The following is a 19,602-nucleotide window of genomic DNA, read 5'->3' as shown; positions in this document are numbered from 1 at the left end:
TTTTCTTTTAATAAACAATGAAAACGGGCCCCACAGACCCGAACACCACACAATTCTGGTGCATTTGTGTCAGGAAACAATCAACCAGTACACTTGCAGTGGAACTCAACAATTATTCTTTAAAAGTCTAAAAAGTCAACAGATCAGGGTTATGATTAGGGAGAGGATTTGGAACATTGTGATTTAAATTTAAAAAAAAGAAATCATACAAAAATAGACTAATGTTCTACAATCGTTTTCCAAGGCTATGCTTACATGTCCTCATAGCAATTGTAAGATTATGATATTTATGGGAACATTGTTGTAGATATTGTACAGTGCATCCGGAAAGTATTCACAGCGCTTCACTTGTTCCACATTTTGTTATGTTACATCCATCCATTTTCTACCGCTTGTCCCTTTTGGGGTCGCGGGGGGTGCTGGCGCCTATCATTCCAAAATGTAACACAGTCATTTATTGTCCTCAAAATTCTACACACAATAGCCCGTGCTGACAATGTAAAAATATATTTTTTTTAAAACAATTTTGCAAATGTATAAGAAAAAAAACAAAAAAAACTCTCAAATATCACATGTAATTACCGTATTTTTCGGACTATAAGGCGCATTTTAGAATCCTTTCGTTTTCTCAAAAACTTGACAGTGCGCCTTATAACCCGTTGTCCAGGGTGTACCACACGGGTGCAGCTGAGATAGGCTCCAGCAACCCCCCCCCCGCCACCCCAAAAGGGACAAGCGGTAGAAAATGGATGGATGGATGGATGGTATCACATTGTATCTGTTTACATGTTAGAAATAAATGACCCAATAACCGTCCAGGACAGACCTGGGCAAATGAAGGCCCGGGGGCCGCATGCGGCCTGTTAAGCTTTTCAATCTGGTCCGCCGGACATTTCCAAATATTTTTTTTTAGATCTTTAAGATGGAAATTGTAGCTGCCATTATGATGTGCACTAGGGATGTCCGATAATATCGGCCGATAAATGCGTTAAAATGTAATATCGGAAATTATCGGTATCGGTTTTTTTATTATCTGTATCGTTTTTTTTTAATTAAATCAACATAAAAAACACAAGATACACTTACAATTAGTGCACCAACCCAAAAAACTTCCCTCCCCCCATTTCTTTCTGTTATCAATATTCTGGTTCCTACATTATATATCAATATATATCAATACAGTCTGCAAGGGATACAGTCCGTAAGCACGCATGATTGTGCGTGCTGCTGCTCCACTAATAGTACTAACCTTTAACAGTTAATTTTACTCATTTTCATTAATTACTAGTTTCTATGTAACTGTTTTTATATTGTTGTACTTTCTTTTTTATTCAAGAAAATGTTTTTAATTTAGTTATTTTATTTTATTATTATTTTTAAAAAGTACCTTATCTTCACCATACATGGTTGTCCAAATTAGGCATACCGTATTTCCTTGAATAGCCGCAGGGGCGTTAATTAATTTAAAACCTCCTGTCACACCTGCGTTTACCGGAAACCGGCGGGATGGCCGTGCATGCGGTAATTATTTTAAAACCTCTTCTCACTCCGGCGTTTACCAAAAGGAATCCATAAAATTTAGGCGTGCGCTTTGAGTGTGATGTAAGCATACCATCATGAAAAGCACATTTAATTAAAAAAACGTTATTATGGTCTTACCTGTACTTATAAATGGAGTCCATTTGCAGCTCCTTCTGACCAAAAGCATCGATAACTTGTTTATAGAAGTCTTCATTATTTTCTTTCTTCAGTTTTAAAAGTCTCTCTGTTTCGATGGAGATATTCCTTTAATTATTACTTCCTGCTTCCATTGAAAGTCCAGTTTAGAAAACTGTTTTATTTTAGATACCGGTATGTAATCCTCCATGTTAAAAGGAAAAAAAAAAAATCTCTTGCTGCATGTAGTCACTTCTTCTGCAGTACCGGAAGTCGCAAGAAGGATCACTAGCGCGGCAGCGCCCTCTACCACCAGGAGGCGGGAGTCATTTAATGACTTATATAGTATTTGACACACGCAGCTACGGTATATTAATAAAACATAGCTGCTTACTGTTCTCTTTAGCATACTGTACCGGTATTCAATAGCTTGGACCTTAAATCCTACTGAAAAGCTCTTTATCTTTTTTCCTTTGTGCGATTGCAAACTACTGAAAGCAGCTTCCTCCATTTTGAAAATGAGGACAGGTAAAGCGTCAGTCGTGACGTAACGAATTTGACCCGGTGGAAGTTCTAGCCATATGTTAAATATTTTGCGAAACGAGTTTGACCCGGCGAAAATTATAGACATGCGATAATAAAATTAATATTTTGCGAAACGAATTTGATCCAGCTTCAATAATAAACCGGCGATAAGGCCAAGCATGCGTTAATTATTTTGAGAAACGAGTTTGACCCGGCAGTAATTCTAGACGTGCGAATACTATATTCCCTGCGCCAATTCAAGGAAATACGGTAATAATGTGTTAATTCCACGACTGCATATATCGGTTGATATCGGTATTGGTTGATATCGGTATCGGTAATTAAAGAGTTGGACAATATCGGAATATCGGATATCGGCAAAAAGCCATTATCGGACATCCCTAATGTGCACTCATGTTTTCAAATGATCGTAAGTCTTGAACTATACAAAGTAATTAAATGGTTGAAATCTGGGCTTTTGCATGATATACTAGTTACTATGGTAATCTGATGAGTTACTATGGTCATCTAATTAGTTACTACGGTAATCTATCTAGTTGCTATGGTAATCTGAATCACAGCAGCTCAGACGAGGCACCAAGGAGTGTGGGTAGGGATTGCGTTTCCAGAGCGGTTAGCCTGAAATGTGAGACATGGAAGGAGATTTTTACAACAAAGATCTAAAGCTTAGTGATATATCAGATATAAGTTTTGATATATATATATATTTTTTTTACCCTTTGCGTTCATATTTCGCTGTATTTGTTGCATTTTTGTTGCCTTTCGCTTGATTGTAAAATATGTGGAAGGAGAAGAGGGAGTGTGACGTTCATATGTTGTCAATATTCAGTGTTTTATCCGTCATAGTTAATAATGTAAATCCCACATTCTTTATGTCCATGTACATTCTGGGTGTCTCATTCAGTAAAGAAATTAAAAATTCCATAACGTTTTTAGCGTTCAATCAGACATTATTGTGAGGTTTTGTATTGGTGTTCCTAAAAATCAGATATACCGGCCCCCAGACACATTTTTTTCTCTAGCCGAGTCAAAATAATTGCCCAGGCCTGGTCCAGGAGGTCCACTTAATAAAGTGCATGTTTGTACAAAGTCATGCACGTTACTCAAAACTTTTCTGTCAAGTTTGTGGCCAGTTTCAGTGCAGTTTCATCAGCTATTGCCAAACTTCCTTACTTACTGCATTGCTCCCGCAGAAGTCCGATGTGAGTCAATACTGTAGTTTTTGTTTTCAATAACAGACTTCTGAACTTCCTGTTTTCTCGATGAACCACCTTTTTTTCAATTTTGATTCCACAAGAATATTTTTATGTTGTCATTGCTCTTACGAAGAAAGTCAACAATGTCATGGCCTTTCTGTGGTGCATTTACATCTTCGTCTGCGGTAAGTAAACCTGATTAAAAACAACTACAGCACAGTGGATTGCTTAACACCTAACTCCACATGTTAACTTAACGCTTGTCATCATTTCAAAACAAAGCATCCCTAATAATGTAAAGTAAATTCATATCTGTTCCATCATCATATCTGAAATGTTTTAAGTGTGGACTGTGTTTTGTGATCTGAAAAGTTTGTAATAACATTCCTCAATTGTCAGAAAAATAGCTCACCTCTGTAGGTTAAACTCTTTTTAAAATATCCCTTAATCGAATTCTTGTTATGTTTAAAATGTTTCTTTGTTTGTCTAAGAAGTGGAGGAAAAGCAGCAAAAAGTAAGAATTTCATTGCTCAGTGTTATCGCTGCCTTTCTACAATACACATCACCATTTTTATGTTTAGCATCTTGAAATATGACTTACTTCACCAATTATTATTATTAAATTCTTACTATTATTTATTTATTTATTTTTATTGTGATTACTTATGGAGTTTATTGTGAAAAAATTGTGAACAGGAAGTGAACAAAAAGTTTTGCAACTGTTATGTAAAGAAAAGGGGTAGGATTAAATAAGCTCTGCTTCTTCCTACTCCTTTTCGAACATGTTGAAAAGAGAAACTGGAAATTGTGATGTATCATGTTGTATGCTTGCATGTTCCAAATAAACTCAAACTCAACTCAAACTCAACTCAACTAAAACGAATATGTTGGAAATAAATAATTTCCAACACATTCGTTTTAAGACTGTACACTCTTAAAACGAATGTGTTGGAAATAACACAATTTGTGTTGTTGTTTTTTTTTACAAATCTCCATGTCCAGAGGGGGACAACTTAATTTTTGTTAAATTTTTTTTGTTAACTTTTTTTAATAGAAGGAATTATTGAATTAAATGCCAATTAAATTTCAATTATGTTGTTTTTTATATAGCATAGCATGCACACACACACACAAACACATGTTGCAAATATACCAGGGCCGGCCCGTGGCATAGGCCGTATAGGCAAATGCTAAGGGCGCCGTCCATCAGGGGCGCCACGCCAGTGCCACAAATGTTGGATACAAAATAAAAAATAAATAAAAGTTGATACTATTATTTCTAAATACAAAAAAAATAATCCCACGTTAACTAAAATGCAAAGTAAAGCCCCCCCCCCCCCAACTGTCAGGTGCCCAGGGAAGAGAAAAGAAGAGGAGAAACGAGAAAAAGACAGAGGTAGCAGGTATAGGTAACGTTAGCCTACATGAAATGATTTGTCTGTTACAGAATGTGATAGTAACCTGGCTTTTTAGCATTAAGCTAATGCTACATGATTCGGCAATTGCTAATCATAAATAGCTAGTTCTGTTTTAATGTCGGGTTAATATTGTCGAGGGGGCTAAATTGTTATGGAAAATAATAATGTAACGTTAGGTAATTACAGTACTCCCACCTTACATTCCTCAGGGACATTTGTATTAGATCTTTTAAGCAGGTGTTTTTTGTTTACGTTGTTATTGCCTTCTGGTTAGCTAATGTTTGCCCTGCAGGTAATAGTCACTTTTCCACCCCTTTATATATTAGGTATAGTTGTAAGCCTAGTTGTTAAAGTGCACATCATTAATGTTAATTAAGCAATATCACATGAGAGGGAATGCTGTTTTTTAATTTGAGCACTGCTGTGATTCGGTTAAAGATAATAACATAACATTCTCATATAATATGTTAATTTGCTTTCTTTAAGTAAAAAATAAAGGTCAAAGACAAAGCTATTCGGTTTCTTGTGAGTATATACACTTCACTGCCGATGTGGGGGGGGCGCCACCTAAAATCTTACCTAGGGCGCCAGATTGGTTAGGGCCAGGCCTGCTTTTGAGTAAGTAACACAAACATTTGTTACTAAAACCTACACATTTACCGTGTTAATATAATTAACAAAGTTAATGTGTTAAAATTAACAAAAATTGAGTTGTCCCCCTCTGGACATGGAGATGTGTAAAAAAACAACACAAATTGTGTTATTTCCAACACATTTGTTTTAAGAGTGTAGAGGACTACAGCGCACTCCTTTTTTCCATCCATCCATTTTTCTACCGCTTGTCCCTTTATTAGTACTTTATTAGAGAAGTCGATACTCTACTTGTGTATCAAATTGATATACTGATATTCCAGAATCAATATGGCCATCACTAACACGCAGTATGCATCTCGAGTAAAAAAAAACATGAAAATTGACAATTTTAGAAACATTTTTAATCGAATCAGAATGCAAATCGTGATGTGGACGTAAATCGATTTTTTGCATCGAGAGAATGCCAAGAGTGTGCAAAGCAGTAATCAGAGCAAAGGGTGGCTATTTTGAAGAAACTAGAACACAAAACACGTTTTCAGTTATTTCACCTTTTTTTGTTAAGTACATAACTCCACATGTGTTCATTCATAGTTGTGATGCCTTCAGGGACAATCTACAATGTAAATACCGTATTTTTCGGAGTATAAGACGCACCCGAAAATGCATAATAAAGAAGGAAAAAAACATATATAAGTCGCACTGGAGTATAAGTCGCATTTTGGGGGGAAATTTATTTGGTAAAAGCCAACACCAAGAATAGACATTTGAAAGGCAATTTAAAATAAATAACGAATAGTGAACAACAGGCTGAATAAGTGTACGTTATATGAGGCATAAATAACCAACTGAGAACGTGCCTGGTATGTTAACGTAACATATTATGGTAAGAGTCATTCAAATAGCTATAACATATAGAACATGCTATACGTTTACCAAACTATCTGTCACTCCTAATCGCTAAATCCCATGAAATCTTATACGTCTAGTCTCTTACGTGAATGAGCTAAATAATATTATTTGATATTTTACGCTAATGTGTTCATAATTTCACACATAAGTCGCTCCTGACTATAAGTCGCACCCCCGGCCAAACTATGAAAAAAACTGCGACTTGTAGTCCGAAAAACACGGTAGTCATGAAAATAAAGAAAACACATTGAATGAGGAGAAGGTGTGTCCAAACTTTTGGCCTGTACTGTATTTACTTGGAGGGTGAAATGAACGTGTTATATTAAGTACAAACCCCGTTTCCATATGAGTTGGGAAATTGTGTTAGATGTAAATATAAACGGAATACAATGATTTGCAAATCCTTTTCAACCCATATTCAATTGAATGCACTACAAAGACAACATATTTGATGTTCAAACTTATAAACTTTATTTTTTTTTGCAAATAATAATTAACTTAGAATTTCATGGCTGCGACACGTGCCAAAGTAGTTGGGAAAGGGCATGTTCACCACTGTGTTACATGGCCTTTCCTTTTAACAACACTCAGTAAACGATTGGGAACTGAGGAAACTAATTGTTGAAGCTTTGAAAGTGGAATTCTTTCCCATTCTTGTTTTATGTAGAGCTTCAGTCGTTCAACAGTCCGGGGGTCTCCGCTGTCGTATTTACGCTTCATAATGCGCCACACATTTTCGATGGGAGACAGGTCTGGACTGCAGGCGGGCCAGTAAAGTACCCGCACTCTTTTTTTACGAAGCCACGCTGTTGTAACACGTGCTGAATGTGGCTTGGCATTGTCTTGCAGAAATAAGCAGGGGCGTCCATGAAAAAGACGGCGCTTAGATGGCAGCATATGTTGTTCCAAAACCTGTATGTACCTTTCAGCATTAATGGTGCCTTCACAGATGTGTAAGTTACCCATGCCTTGGGCACTAATGCACCCCCATACCATCACAGATGCTGGCTTTTCAACTTTGCGTCGATAACAGTCTGGATGGTTCGCTTCCCTTTGGTCCGGATGACACGATGTTGAATATTTCTAAAAACAATTTGAAATGTGGACTCGTCAGACCACAGAACACTTTTCCACTTTGCATGAGTCCATCTTAGATGATCTCGGGCCCCAGAGAAGCCGGCGGCGTTTCTGGGTGTTGTTGATAAATGGCTTTCGCTTTGCATAGTAGAGCTTTAACTTGCACTTACAGATGTAGCGACCAACTGTATTTAGTGACGGTGGTTTTCTGAAGTGTTCCTGAGCCCATGTGGTGATATCCTTTACACACTGATGTCGCTTTTTGATACGGTGCCGTCTGAGGGATGGAAGGTCACGGTCATTCAATGTTGGTTTCCGGCCATGCCGCTTACGTGCAGTGATTTCTCCAGATTCTCTGAACCTTTTGATGATATTACGGAGCGTAGATGTTGAAATCCCTACATTTCTTGCAATTTGACTTTGGGTAACGTTGTTCCACGCAGTTGTGGACAAAGGGGTGTACCTCGCCCCATCCTTTCTTGCGAAAGACTGAGCATTTTTTGGGAAGCTGTTTTTATACCCAATCATGGCGCCCACCTGTTCCCAATTAGCCTGCACACCTGTGGGATGTTCCAAATAAGTGTTTGATGAGCATTCCTCAACTTCATCGGTATTTATTGCCACCTTTCCCAACTTCTTTGTCACGTGTTGCTGGCATCAAATTCTAAAGTTAATGATTATTTGCCAGAAAAAAAAAAAGTTTATCAGTTTGAACATCAAATATGTTGTCTTTGTAGCATATTCTACTGAATATGGCTTGAAAATTATTTGCAAATCATTGTATTCCGTTTATATTTACATCCAACACAGTTTCCCAACTCATATGGAAACGGGGTTTGTACATTTGATTGCATTGCTCATCCAGACTTGTTTTTGTTCTATGGTTATCATCACATGTCTTTGTCAACACTCATGTGATGCTAACACAAAAAACGTGAAATCCCAGCTAGATATTAGTCACATCTCTCTCTGCTCTCCCACCACAGTACCTTCCTGTCTGTCGGTAGCAGAGTTCCAAGTGAGCGCTTACGTCGGACAAGATGTCGTCCTGTCCTGTGGAGTCTCTGAAGAGCCATCTGTAAACTGTTTCTATTTTTTCCGTATTCGGTGGTATTTGGAGGACACAAACGGTGACAGCTTTCCCCTGGTCATCCATGGTTCCATCAATGAAGTACACGCAAATCCCAGTCTAGTACTGGAAGGGAGAGTGGAGGCTGCGTGTCAATATTTGATCATCAGGGACATCAGAGTGTCTGATGCAGGGAAATACAGCTGCGAGTGCCACACATGTCAGTCAACAACTCATCTTGTCGTCCACTGTGAGTGAACCACACGCCATTGTGTTTGGATTTAGAAACAAACGAAGTAGAAATGCAGTAATACGTAGTCTTATTTTAACATTGGCACCTGTCATGAAATCCACACGAACATATTCTATGTCTCAGGTCCACTAAAGCAGGGCCAGGGCCAGGGCCGGCCCGTGGCATAGGCCATATAGGCAAATGCTAGGGGCGCCGTCCATCAGGGGGCGCCACGCCAGTGCCACAAATGTTGGATAAAAAATAAAAAATAAATAAAAGTTGGTGCTATTATTTCTAAATACAAAAAAAATAATCCCGCGTTAACTAAAATGCAAAGTAAAGCCTATTTAATAGAAATATTCTTTGTTACAACATACACGCGGTGCGCCCCCTCCCTTCCCGTATCATGACTCTTACCACATCAACAAATCAACACAAGATGTCAAAACGGCCAAAACTGTCAGGTGCCCAGGGAAGATTAAAGAGAAAAGCAGAGGAGAAACGAGAAAAAGACAGAGGTAGCAGGTATGTAACGTTAGCCTACATGAAATGATTTGTCTGTTACAGAATGTGATAGTAACCTGGCTTTTTAGCAATAAGCTAATGCTACATGATTCGGCAATTGCTAATCAATAAATAGCTAGTTCTGTTTTAACGTCGGGTTAATATTGTGGAGGGGGCTAAATTGTTATGGAAAATAATAATGTAACGTTAGGTAATTACAGTACTCCCACCTTACATTCCTCAGGGACATTTGTATTAGATCTTTTAAGCAGGTGTTTTTTGTTTACGTTGTTATTGCCTTCTGGTTAGCTAATGTTTGCCCTGCAGGTAATAGTCACTTTTCCACCCCTTTATATATTAGGTATAGTTGTAAGCCTAGTTGTTAAAGTGCACATGTTAATTAAGCAATATCACATGAGAGGGAATGCTGTTTTTTAATTTGAGCACTGCTGTGATTCGGTTAAAGATAATCATAACATAACATTGTCATATAATATGTTAATTTGCTTTCTTTAAGTAAAAAAAAAAGGTCAAAGACAAAGCTATTCGGTTTCTTGTGAGTATATACACTTCACTGCCGATGTGGGGGGGCGCCACCTAAAATCTTGCCTAGGGCGCCAGATTGGTTAGGGCCAGGCTTGCGCGGACCGATTGGTACTGGGCCGCGCAAGAAATTAACAAAAAAAAAAAAAAAAAAAAAGTTTTTATTTTTTATTAAATCAACATAAAAAACACAATATATACATTATATATCAATATACATCAATACAGTCTGCAGGGATACAGTCTGTAAGCACACATGATTGTATTTCTTTATGAAAAAAAAAAATTAAATAAAAAAAATTAAATTTCACCCTCCTCCCGGTCCGTGGGACAAATTTTCAAGCGTTGACTGGTCCCCAGCTACAAAAAGGTTGGGGACCACTGCACTAAAGCAGTGTTTTTCTACCACTGTGCCGCGGCACACTAGTGTGCCGTGAGATACAGTCTGGTGTGCCGTGGGAGATTGTCTGATTTCACCTATTTGGGTTAAAAATATTTTTTGCAAAGCAGTAATTATAGTCTGCAAATGATGTGTTGTCTAGAGCAGTGGTCCCCAACCACCGGGCCGCGGCCTGGTACCGGTACATGGATCGATTGGTACCGGGCCACACAAGAATTTAAAAAAAAAATACAATTTTTTTTTTATTAAATCAACATAAAAAAGACAAGATACACTTACAATTAGCGCACCTCATTCGCACAAAAAGGTTGTTTCTTTCTGTTATTAATATTTCTGGTTCCTACATTATATATCAATATAGATCAATACACGTTGACCTCGGCACTCTGACCCCGTATCTCAGCGACTGTGTCACAAACCTGGGGGTAAAGTTCGACTCAGATTTTAAATTCGAAAAACAAATCAGCAGCGTCGTACAAAAAAGCTTTTATCAATTACGCCAAATAGCGAAACTGAAACCGCTTCTATCAGGACATGATCTCGAGAAATTAATCCACGCCTTTATCTCGACTCGTTTAGACTACTGCAATGCCCTGTATGTAGACATTAGCCAGGCCTGCAGCTCGTCTGCTAACACAGACCCGCAGACGTGAGCACATCACCCCTATATTAGCGTCCCTTCACTGGCTCCCTGTGCGTTACAGAATCAATTTTAAACTCCTTTTATTTGTTTTTAAATGTCTAAACAACCTGGCGCCAACATATCTCTCCGACCTCCTTCAGCCTTACTGCCCCACCCGATCCCTAAGATCAGCCGATCAGCTGCTACTGACGGTCCCGGACACAAGGCTGAAGCTTAGAGGTGACAGAGCTGTCGCCGCTGCTGCTCCCAATCTCTGGAACAACCTACCTCTTAGTGTTAGACAAGCCTCCTCTCTTCCTGTTTTTAAATCTCTCTTAAAAACATACTTTTAATCCATGGCTTTTAACACTGAGTGATATCCATCCTGCAATGGCGCCCCATAATACACCTGCTGTGAACCTGTTTTTATATTTTATTTATTTATTTTTTATCGTGTTCTGTTTGTGTTGTGTTGTGTTTGCTCGGTTCTCGTATTATTTTTAACCTGCCCATTGTACAGCACTTTGGCTACCCCTGTGGTAAATTTTAAATGTGCTTTATAAATAAAGTTGATTTGATTTGATTTGAATACAGTCTGCAGGGATACAAACAAAAAAAAAAATACAAAAAAATAAAATAAATACCCCCCCCCCCCCGGTCCGTGGGACTAGATTTCAAGCGTTGACCGGTCCGCAGTTACAAAAAAGTTGGGGACCACTGGTCTAGAGCTCAGCAGAGTAACTGTGTTATACTCTTCCATATCAGTAGGTGGCAGCAGGTAGCTAATTGCTTTGTAGATGTCGGAAACAGCGGGAGGCAGTGTGCAGGTAAAATTGAGTCTAATGCTTAAACCAGAAATAAACAAAAGGTGAGTGCCCCTAAGAAAAGGCATTGAAGCTTAGGGAAGGCTATGCAGAACGAAACTACAACTGAACTGGCTACAAAGTAAACAAAAACAGAATGCTGGACGACAGCAAAGACTTACTGTGGAGCAAAGACGGCGTCCACAGTGTACATCCGAACATGACGTGACAATCAACAATGTCCCCATGAATTGATTTACGTGGACCCCGATTTAAACAAGTTGGAAAAACTTATTCGAGTGCTACCATTTAGTGGTCAATTGTACGGAATATGTACTGAACTGTGCAATCTACTAATACAAGTTTCAATCAATCAATCAATCAATCAATCAAACAAAGAAGGATAAAAACCACTGAAATATTCTTGATTGCTAAAACAAAGTAGATGAGGGAAATATTGCTCAAAGGAAGACATGAAACTGCTACAGGAAAATACCAAAAAAAAGAGAAAAAGCCACCAAAATAGGAGTGCAAGACAAGAACTAAAACACTACACAAAGGAAAACAGCAAAAAAGTCAAAATAAGTCATGGCATGATGTGACAGGTGGTGACAGCACACCTACTTTGAGACAAGAGCTACATTGATGCATGCTTGCTTATGCTTTGAAGTCATATCCAACAATTGCGACAACGACTTTTTACTGTCAACTGAGTTTTGTTTTTTAATGATTTCTGCTGGTGGTGTGCCTCCGCATTTTTTCAACGCAAAAAATGTGCCTTGGCTCAAAAAAAGGTTGAAAAACACCGCACTAAAGTACAGTATACTGAAGTGTGCTGTCAGATATCTAGCACTGTTGCTGTAATTTGGATTACCGTATTTTCCGGACCATAGGGCGCACCGGGTTGTAAGGCGCACTGCCGATGAATGGTCTAGTTTCGAGCTTTCTTCATACAAAAGGCGCATGAAAGGTGTCATATTTTTTTTTCTTCTAAAAGTAAAACACTTCCTTGTGGTCTACATCATCATTCATCATCATTTCAAAATGCATACAAGCCACGTACAGTTGACACTTTCATAGTTTTTTTGTTTTTTATACACTACCGTTCAAAAGTTCGGGGTCACCCAATCAATTTTGTGGAATAGCCTTCATTTCTAAGAACAAGAATAGACTGTCGAGTTTCAGATGAAAGTTCTCTTTTTCTGGCCATTTTCAGCGTTTAATTGAGCCCACAAATGTGATGCTCCAGAAACTCAATCTGCGCAAAGGAAGGTCGGTTTTGTAGCTTCTGTAACGAGCTAAAGTGTTTTCAGATGTGCGAACATGATTGCACAAGGGTTTTCTAATCACCAATTAGCCTTCTGAGCCAATGAGCAAACACATTGTACCATTAGAACACTGGAGTGATAGTTGCTGGAAATGGGCCTCTATACACCTATGTAGATATTGCACCAAAAAGCAGACATTTGCAGCTAGAATAGTCATTTACCACATTAGCAATGTATAGAGTGTATTTCTTTAAAGTTAAGACTAGTTTAAAGTTATCTTCATTGAAAAGTACAGTGCTTTTCCTTCAAAAATAAGGACATTTACATGTGACCCCAAACTTTTGAACGGTAGTGTACATTTCCATGATCAGAAAGGAGCAGATGGAAGAATACTATTCTTATATTTATCTGCCCCCCTTTTTAACACAAATTATTTTAGATGACTTTATCACTGTTCCCTCCACCAACACCCAAACTCCAACATACTTTTTAATTTTCGTTTATGCATTTTCACAATGACACGTCCAATCAAAATCAAAAATCAGTTTGATATAATTCCAGTTGTCTCTTTTTGTAACTCTATTTAAATTCAAATTTAAATGCAACTTTTTCACATAACATGTAATGGTGGTTCTTTGGTCAAAATGTTGCATAGATGATGTTTTACAGATCATCTTCAAGCCGCTTTCTGACAGTCGCTTCAGGATACGCCGTTGTTTTGTGGGCGGTCTTATTTACGTGGCTCACCTTCGACAGGGTCTTCTCCCCGTCATCTTTGTTGTAGCGGTGTAGCATGCAAGGACGGGAGTGGAAGAAGTGTCAAAAGATGGCGCTAACTGTTTTAATGACATTCAGACTTTACTTCAATCAATAACGGACCAGCATCTTCTCATCCGTGGCTCACTAGTGCAACAACGTCGGAAATGTGTCCAACCGGGACCCTCTAATAACTAAAGTTCCTTGAGTGAATTATATAACTCACTACACCGGTATGTTTTAGTGCTCTCATGGCAGATATAAGTAAGAACTGTACACTACTTTATATTAGAAATGGCAACAGCGAAAATAAAAAATAATACAGAAATGATAATGAGCATTATTACACTAAAAATGGAGCAATATGAATACCAATAGAAATAGTGCTATTGATAATAAACAATACCAACACTTTTACCATCATATTTTTACATGTCGTATTTGCTGATGTTGCTCTGTTGTTGTTGTTGTTGTGTTTGCTGTTGTTGTTTTTGTCTCTCTGTCTAATCCCCCTCTTGTCCCCACAATTCCCCCCTCTGTCTTCCTTTTTTTCTCTTTCTATCCCCTCCTGCTCCGGCCCGGCTGCAACAAATGATAATATAAATACATTTAATAAAGTCAAATACAAATTAAAGCTGCAAGCAGCGTTGGTCGGGCCCGCATATTTGGCAGGTGCTAGTTGCTGAAGGATGTCAATCTATGAAATGTAGGTGTAAGTGAGACCTACATAGAGGCTTTTGTTTCATGTCTCTAAGACGTTCCTACCGGAAGTTACAAGCAGTTTTGTCTGTTTTCCTCTGAGGAGCAGTTTTGTCTCTGTTTTATTCAAAAATTGCGCTAGAGCGCAATTTTGAGTTTTGGGGTTCGGTTTTTTATTAGATCGCAATTTCCGCCAGTCCTGATATGTGTGAAAAGTTTGGTGAGTTTTGAAGTATTTTAAGGGGGTCAAATTACAGCTCAAAGAGGCAAAAATGAGTGTTTTTAGTTATTTTTAGTCTTGAAGGAGAAATTGCCAACTTCCTGTTGATTTTTGCCCGAAGAAATTAACTAATGAAAAGTAGGTCTAAGTGAGACCTACATGGAGGTTTTTGTTTCATGTCTCTACGACATTCGTACTTGGAGTTAGAGGCAGTTTTCTTCCTAGGGGGCGCTAGAGCGCAATTTTGAGTTTTGGGGTTTGGTTTTTTGACTAAAGAGTTTTGTTCACGTTTTTTTATGTGTGTGTAAAATTTGGTGAGTTTTGAAGCATGTTAAGGGGGGCAAAGTAGTCCGTAAAGCTGCAGAATAATAAAGAATAATAATAATAATAATAATAATAATAATAATAATAAAACCTTACAAATTCAATAGGTCCTTTCATCCCATTCCAAAAGGACTCCCTTTGGGATTCCTTTGACAATGGGCCGTGCGGGCCCTAATAAGACAACAAGAGAAGTATCCTACACTTCTCTTTTGTAAAGTAAATCTGAACAGCCAGGGCCGGCCCGTGGCATATAATAGGCCGTATAGGCAAATGCTAAGGGCGCCGTCCATCAGGGGGCGCCACGCCAGTGCCACAAATGTTGGAGGGAAGAAAAAAAAGAAAAAAAAAGTTGGTACTATTATTTCTAAATACATAAAATAATCCCACGTTAATTAAAATGCAAAGTAAAGCCTATTTAATAGAAATATTATTTGTTACAACATTACGCCCCCCCTCCCCCGGCACGGTGCGCCCCCTCCCTTCCCGTATCATGACTCTTTTTGGACGTCACCACATAAAAAAAATCAACACAAGATGTCAAAACGGCCAAAACTGTCAGGTGTCCAGGGGAGAAAAGAAGAGGAGAAACGAGAAAAAGACAGAGGTAGCAGGTATAGGTAAGGTTAGCCTACATGAAATTATTTGTCTGTTACAGAATGTGATAGTAACCTGTCTTTTTAGCATTAAGCTAATGCTACATGATTCGGCAACTGCTAATCAATAAATAGCTAGTTCTGTTTTAACGTCGGGTTAATATTGTGGAGGGGGCTAAATTGTTATGGAAAATAATAATGTAACGTTAGGTAATTACAGTACTCCCTGGTGTACAGTCATTTGTAAGTCATTCTAGTTAATGCAATATTAAAAAGCACAAATAGAGAACTCTGTTGGATCCCCTTTTTTTGTTATATAGTTGTTAGTCATACTGGTTTGATATCTTGTTTTGTGCAGTGCCTTATTTATATTGTACTTTTAATTTATTTTATGCAACTTGTTGACACGTTTTATTTTGTGTTTATGTATGTAAAAAATATTGTATTTCATATATTCATTTTTTATTTTTTGTATTCATTTATTTATCCATTTTTTTTTTTATCTTGTTAACTATTCTGATTGTTAATTTGCTTTCTTTAAGTAAAAAAAAAAAGGTCAAAGACAAAGCTATTCGGTTTCTTGTGAGTATATACACTTCACTGCCGATGTGGGGGGGCGCCACCTAAAATCTTGCCTAGGGCGCCAGATTGGTTAGGGCCGGGCCTGTGAACAGCCGATATGGGCATCTACATCAACTATATGATTTGCCTGAGAAGCTGGGCAGGACATAAAAAAAAAAAAAAGAAAGAAGAAATGGCAACAGCGGAGGATGAATGTCCCATAACAAGAAGATAGAGAAAAAGAAGAAGCTTAGCGACTACGGTGTCGGCACAGACTACACATTTTCAGGACTTATACAGATCCCAAATACAGATCAGCAGGTACCAAAAGGTAAGAAAAGTCTCTTTTGCATAATATTGGGAAACTAAACGCCAGATAATATGTCTTACCTTATACACACACCATAATAATACTCGTATGTTGAAGCACAGTACAATCCGTCAAGCGGTGCGGCTTCATAGCTCGTACTAAAACATTTTGATACATTTTTGAGCACCGTGTGTAATGTTCTTTATTTTCAATGGAACATATACAATTTTTGTGTTGTTTACTTGAGTCATATTGCAGTGTACACATATCTCTTATGTGTGACTGCCATCTACTGGTCATACTTATTACGCCATTTAGCAAATAACTTAGCTTCGAGGACAGTAAGCACAACCAAAACTATTCCGTACATTAGGCGCACCGGGTTATAAGTCGCACTGTTGATTTTTGAGAAAATTAAAGGATTTCAAGTGCGCCTTATAGTCCAAAAAATACGGTAAAAGTCTTGTTTGATTTTGTGTGTCTGTAGCTTTAATGCTCATGAGCGGCATTTGTCCCCCAGTGTGTCTCCAAAGAAGCTCTATTGTGCACTTCATCCACCTTTGACATACACACTGTAACGCTGAATTAGTGACAGATGCCATGTATCGCATTCAACAACGTCACATTAAAGAGCCGCAACTTTAGCATAGCTACAGTGCTAACATTACACTCACATTTTATAATCGGTTGTCTTATTCACGGAAGAAAAAACGAAATGATCAAACTCACAGTTCCCGCGTCTGATGGATAGTTGGCGGAGCTCCTGTCTTTAATCTACAAACCCCGTTTCCATATGAGTTGGGAAATGGTGTTAGATGTAAATATAAACGGAATACAATGATTTGCAAATCCCTTTCAAGCCATATTCAGTTGAATATGCTACAAAGACAAGATATTTGATGTTCAAACTCATAAACTTTATTTTTTTTTGCAAATAATAATTAACTTAGAATTTCATGGCTGCGACACGTGCCAAGGTAGTTGGGAAAGGGCATGTTCACCACTGTGTTACATGGCCTTTCCTTTTAACAACACTCAGTAAAGGTTTGGGAACTGAGGAGACACATTTTTGAAGCTTCTCAGGTGGAATTCTTTCCCATTCTTGCTTGGTGTCCAGCTTAAGTTGTTCAACAGTCCGGGGGTCTCCCTTGTGCTATTTTAGGCTTCATAATGCGCCACACATTTTCAATGGGAGACAGGTCTGGACTACAGGCAGGCCAGTCTAGTACCTGCACTCTTTTACTATAAAGCCACGTTGATGTAACACGTGGCTTGGCATTGTCTTGCTGAAATAAGCAGGGGCGTCCATGGTAACGTTGCTTGGATGGCAACATATGTTGCTCCAAAACCTGTATGTACCTTTCAGCATTAATGGCGCCTTCACAGATGTGTAAGTTACCCATGTTTGGGCACTAATACACCCCCATACCATCACAGATGCTGGCTTTTCAACTTTGCGCCTATAACAATCCGGATGGTTCTTTTCCTCTTTGGTCCAGAGGACACGACGTCCACAGTTTCCAAAAACAATTAGAAATGTGGACTCGTCAGACCACAGAACACTTTTCCACTTTGCATCAGTCCATCTTAGAAGAGCTCAGGCCCAGCGAAGCCGACGGCGTTTCTGGGTGTTGTTGATAAACGGTTTTCGCCTTGCGTAGGAGAGTTTTAACTTCCACTTACAGATGTAGCGACCAACTGTAGTTACTGACAGTGGGTTTCTGAAGTGTTCCTGAGCCCATGTGGTGATATCCTTTACACACTGATGTCGCTTGTGGATGCAGTACAGCCTGAGGGATCGAAGATCACAGGCTTAGCTGCTTACGTGTAATGATTTCTCCAGATTTTCTGAACCCGTTGATGGTATTACGGACCTGTTGCGTTTGACCAGATGTTCCTCCAAGTGGGATGTAAAGCGCTGGTCAGTTCCTTAGACAACATATAAACTGACTCAAAGGTACCACCCAGCACAGAATAGTTATTTTGTAATTTTATTGTCAAATATTTGAGAATAGAGACCAGCCTCGAACAACACATACGAATGCGCAGCCCAAGTTGATCTGGCATTCCACAGGCAAAAGCAACTCTTTTCACACAAAGAAAGCCCCCATCTCCCCCCCCCCCCCCTCCTCTCAACACTGATAAGAAGAGAGACTTGGGGGTTGTGTTCACATTCCTGATGGTTTACGACCCTGCCTAAACAGGCAATCTGAAGACAAAGAGAAACTAGTATACAGAGTAAAATTAAGGAAAAAAATATGAGCTGATTCAAACATGATTATGAATAAAGAAATAGCTCTTAAACATATGCATTATCCACAGACCATAGATGGTGAAATCCCTAAATTCCTTGCAATAGCTGGTTGAGAAAGGTTTTTCTTAAACTGTTCAACAATTTGCTCACGCATTTGTTGACAAAGTGGTGACCCTCGCCCCATCCTTGTTTGTGAATGACTGAGCATTTCATGGAATCTACTTTTATACCCAATCATGGCACCCACCTGTTCCCAGTTTACCTGTTCACCTGTGGGATGTTCCAAATAAGTGTTTGATGAGCATTCGTCAACTTTATCAGTATTTATTGCCACCTTTCCCAACTTCTTTGTCACGTGTTGCTGGCATCAAATTCTATAGTTAATGATTTTTTGCAACAACAAAAAAATGTTTATCAGTTTGAACATCAAATATGTTGTCTTTGTAGCATATTCAACTGAATATGGGTTGAAAAGGATTTGAAAATCATTGTATTCCGTTTATATTTACATCGAACACAATTTCCCAACTCATATGGAAACGGGGTTTGTAAGATGTGTAGCGAAGCCTGCGGTTTTACAAAGCTGTCCTCTGTGAAGTGGTAGGCTGACGCTTGGTGCTTATAAACAGGCTCTAGTGACAACTTACACTTTCAATAAAACGACCACATAAGTGTAAAAATAACAACCACTTTGTAACAAAACTCGATAAGTCGTTAAAGCAACAACTCGTGTGTGTGTGACAATCATTGGTACTTTAACTTTAACACGATTAACTTCATTTGGACTGCTAAGGACTTGTACGTGTATCAATGGAACAGATTGTGTTTAATAAAAAGAATCATTTCTTCAGGGAAGAAACATATTTTGGAGGAATTGAACACTGATACAGTGTCTCACTACAGATTCCACACCTTGGATACCAAAGCTGGTGACTTTGGGAGTTTTCATGCTGATCGTAGCTGTCATGGCGGCCGTCACCTATGTCATCATCCGCAGAACAAGGTCTGATGTTTGAAGAGAAAAATGGTTTTGGGCCAACAGTCTGTG

At 38.6% G+C, this 19,602-nt stretch overlaps 1 protein-coding gene across 1 annotated transcript in view; it reads left to right on the top strand.

Moving 5' to 3' along the window:
• Positions 1 to 3,396: 3,396 nt before the first annotated feature.
• The window catches only part of si:ch211-137i24.12 (Immunoglobulin superfamily member), a 16,515-nt gene continuing 309 nt past the window's right edge, over positions 3,397 to 19,602 (top strand). Inside the window, exons 1-3 of the mRNA XM_062064353.1 lie at positions 3,397 to 3,583; positions 8,383 to 8,715; positions 19,458 to 19,557. Coding sequence (XP_061920337.1) covers positions 3,547 to 3,583; positions 8,383 to 8,715; positions 19,458 to 19,557 — 470 coding nt within the window. The 5' untranslated portion in view covers positions 3,397 to 3,546. The remainder of the gene's footprint in view (positions 3,584 to 8,382; positions 8,716 to 19,457; positions 19,558 to 19,602) is intronic.

Source organism: Entelurus aequoreus, linkage group LG11 (genome assembly GCF_033978785.1).
Source record: "Entelurus aequoreus isolate RoL-2023_Sb linkage group LG11, RoL_Eaeq_v1.1, whole genome shotgun sequence".
Lineage (NCBI taxonomy): Eukaryota > Metazoa > Chordata > Actinopteri > Syngnathiformes > Syngnathidae > Entelurus > Entelurus aequoreus.
This window is presented reverse-complemented; position numbering and strand designations above follow the sequence as displayed.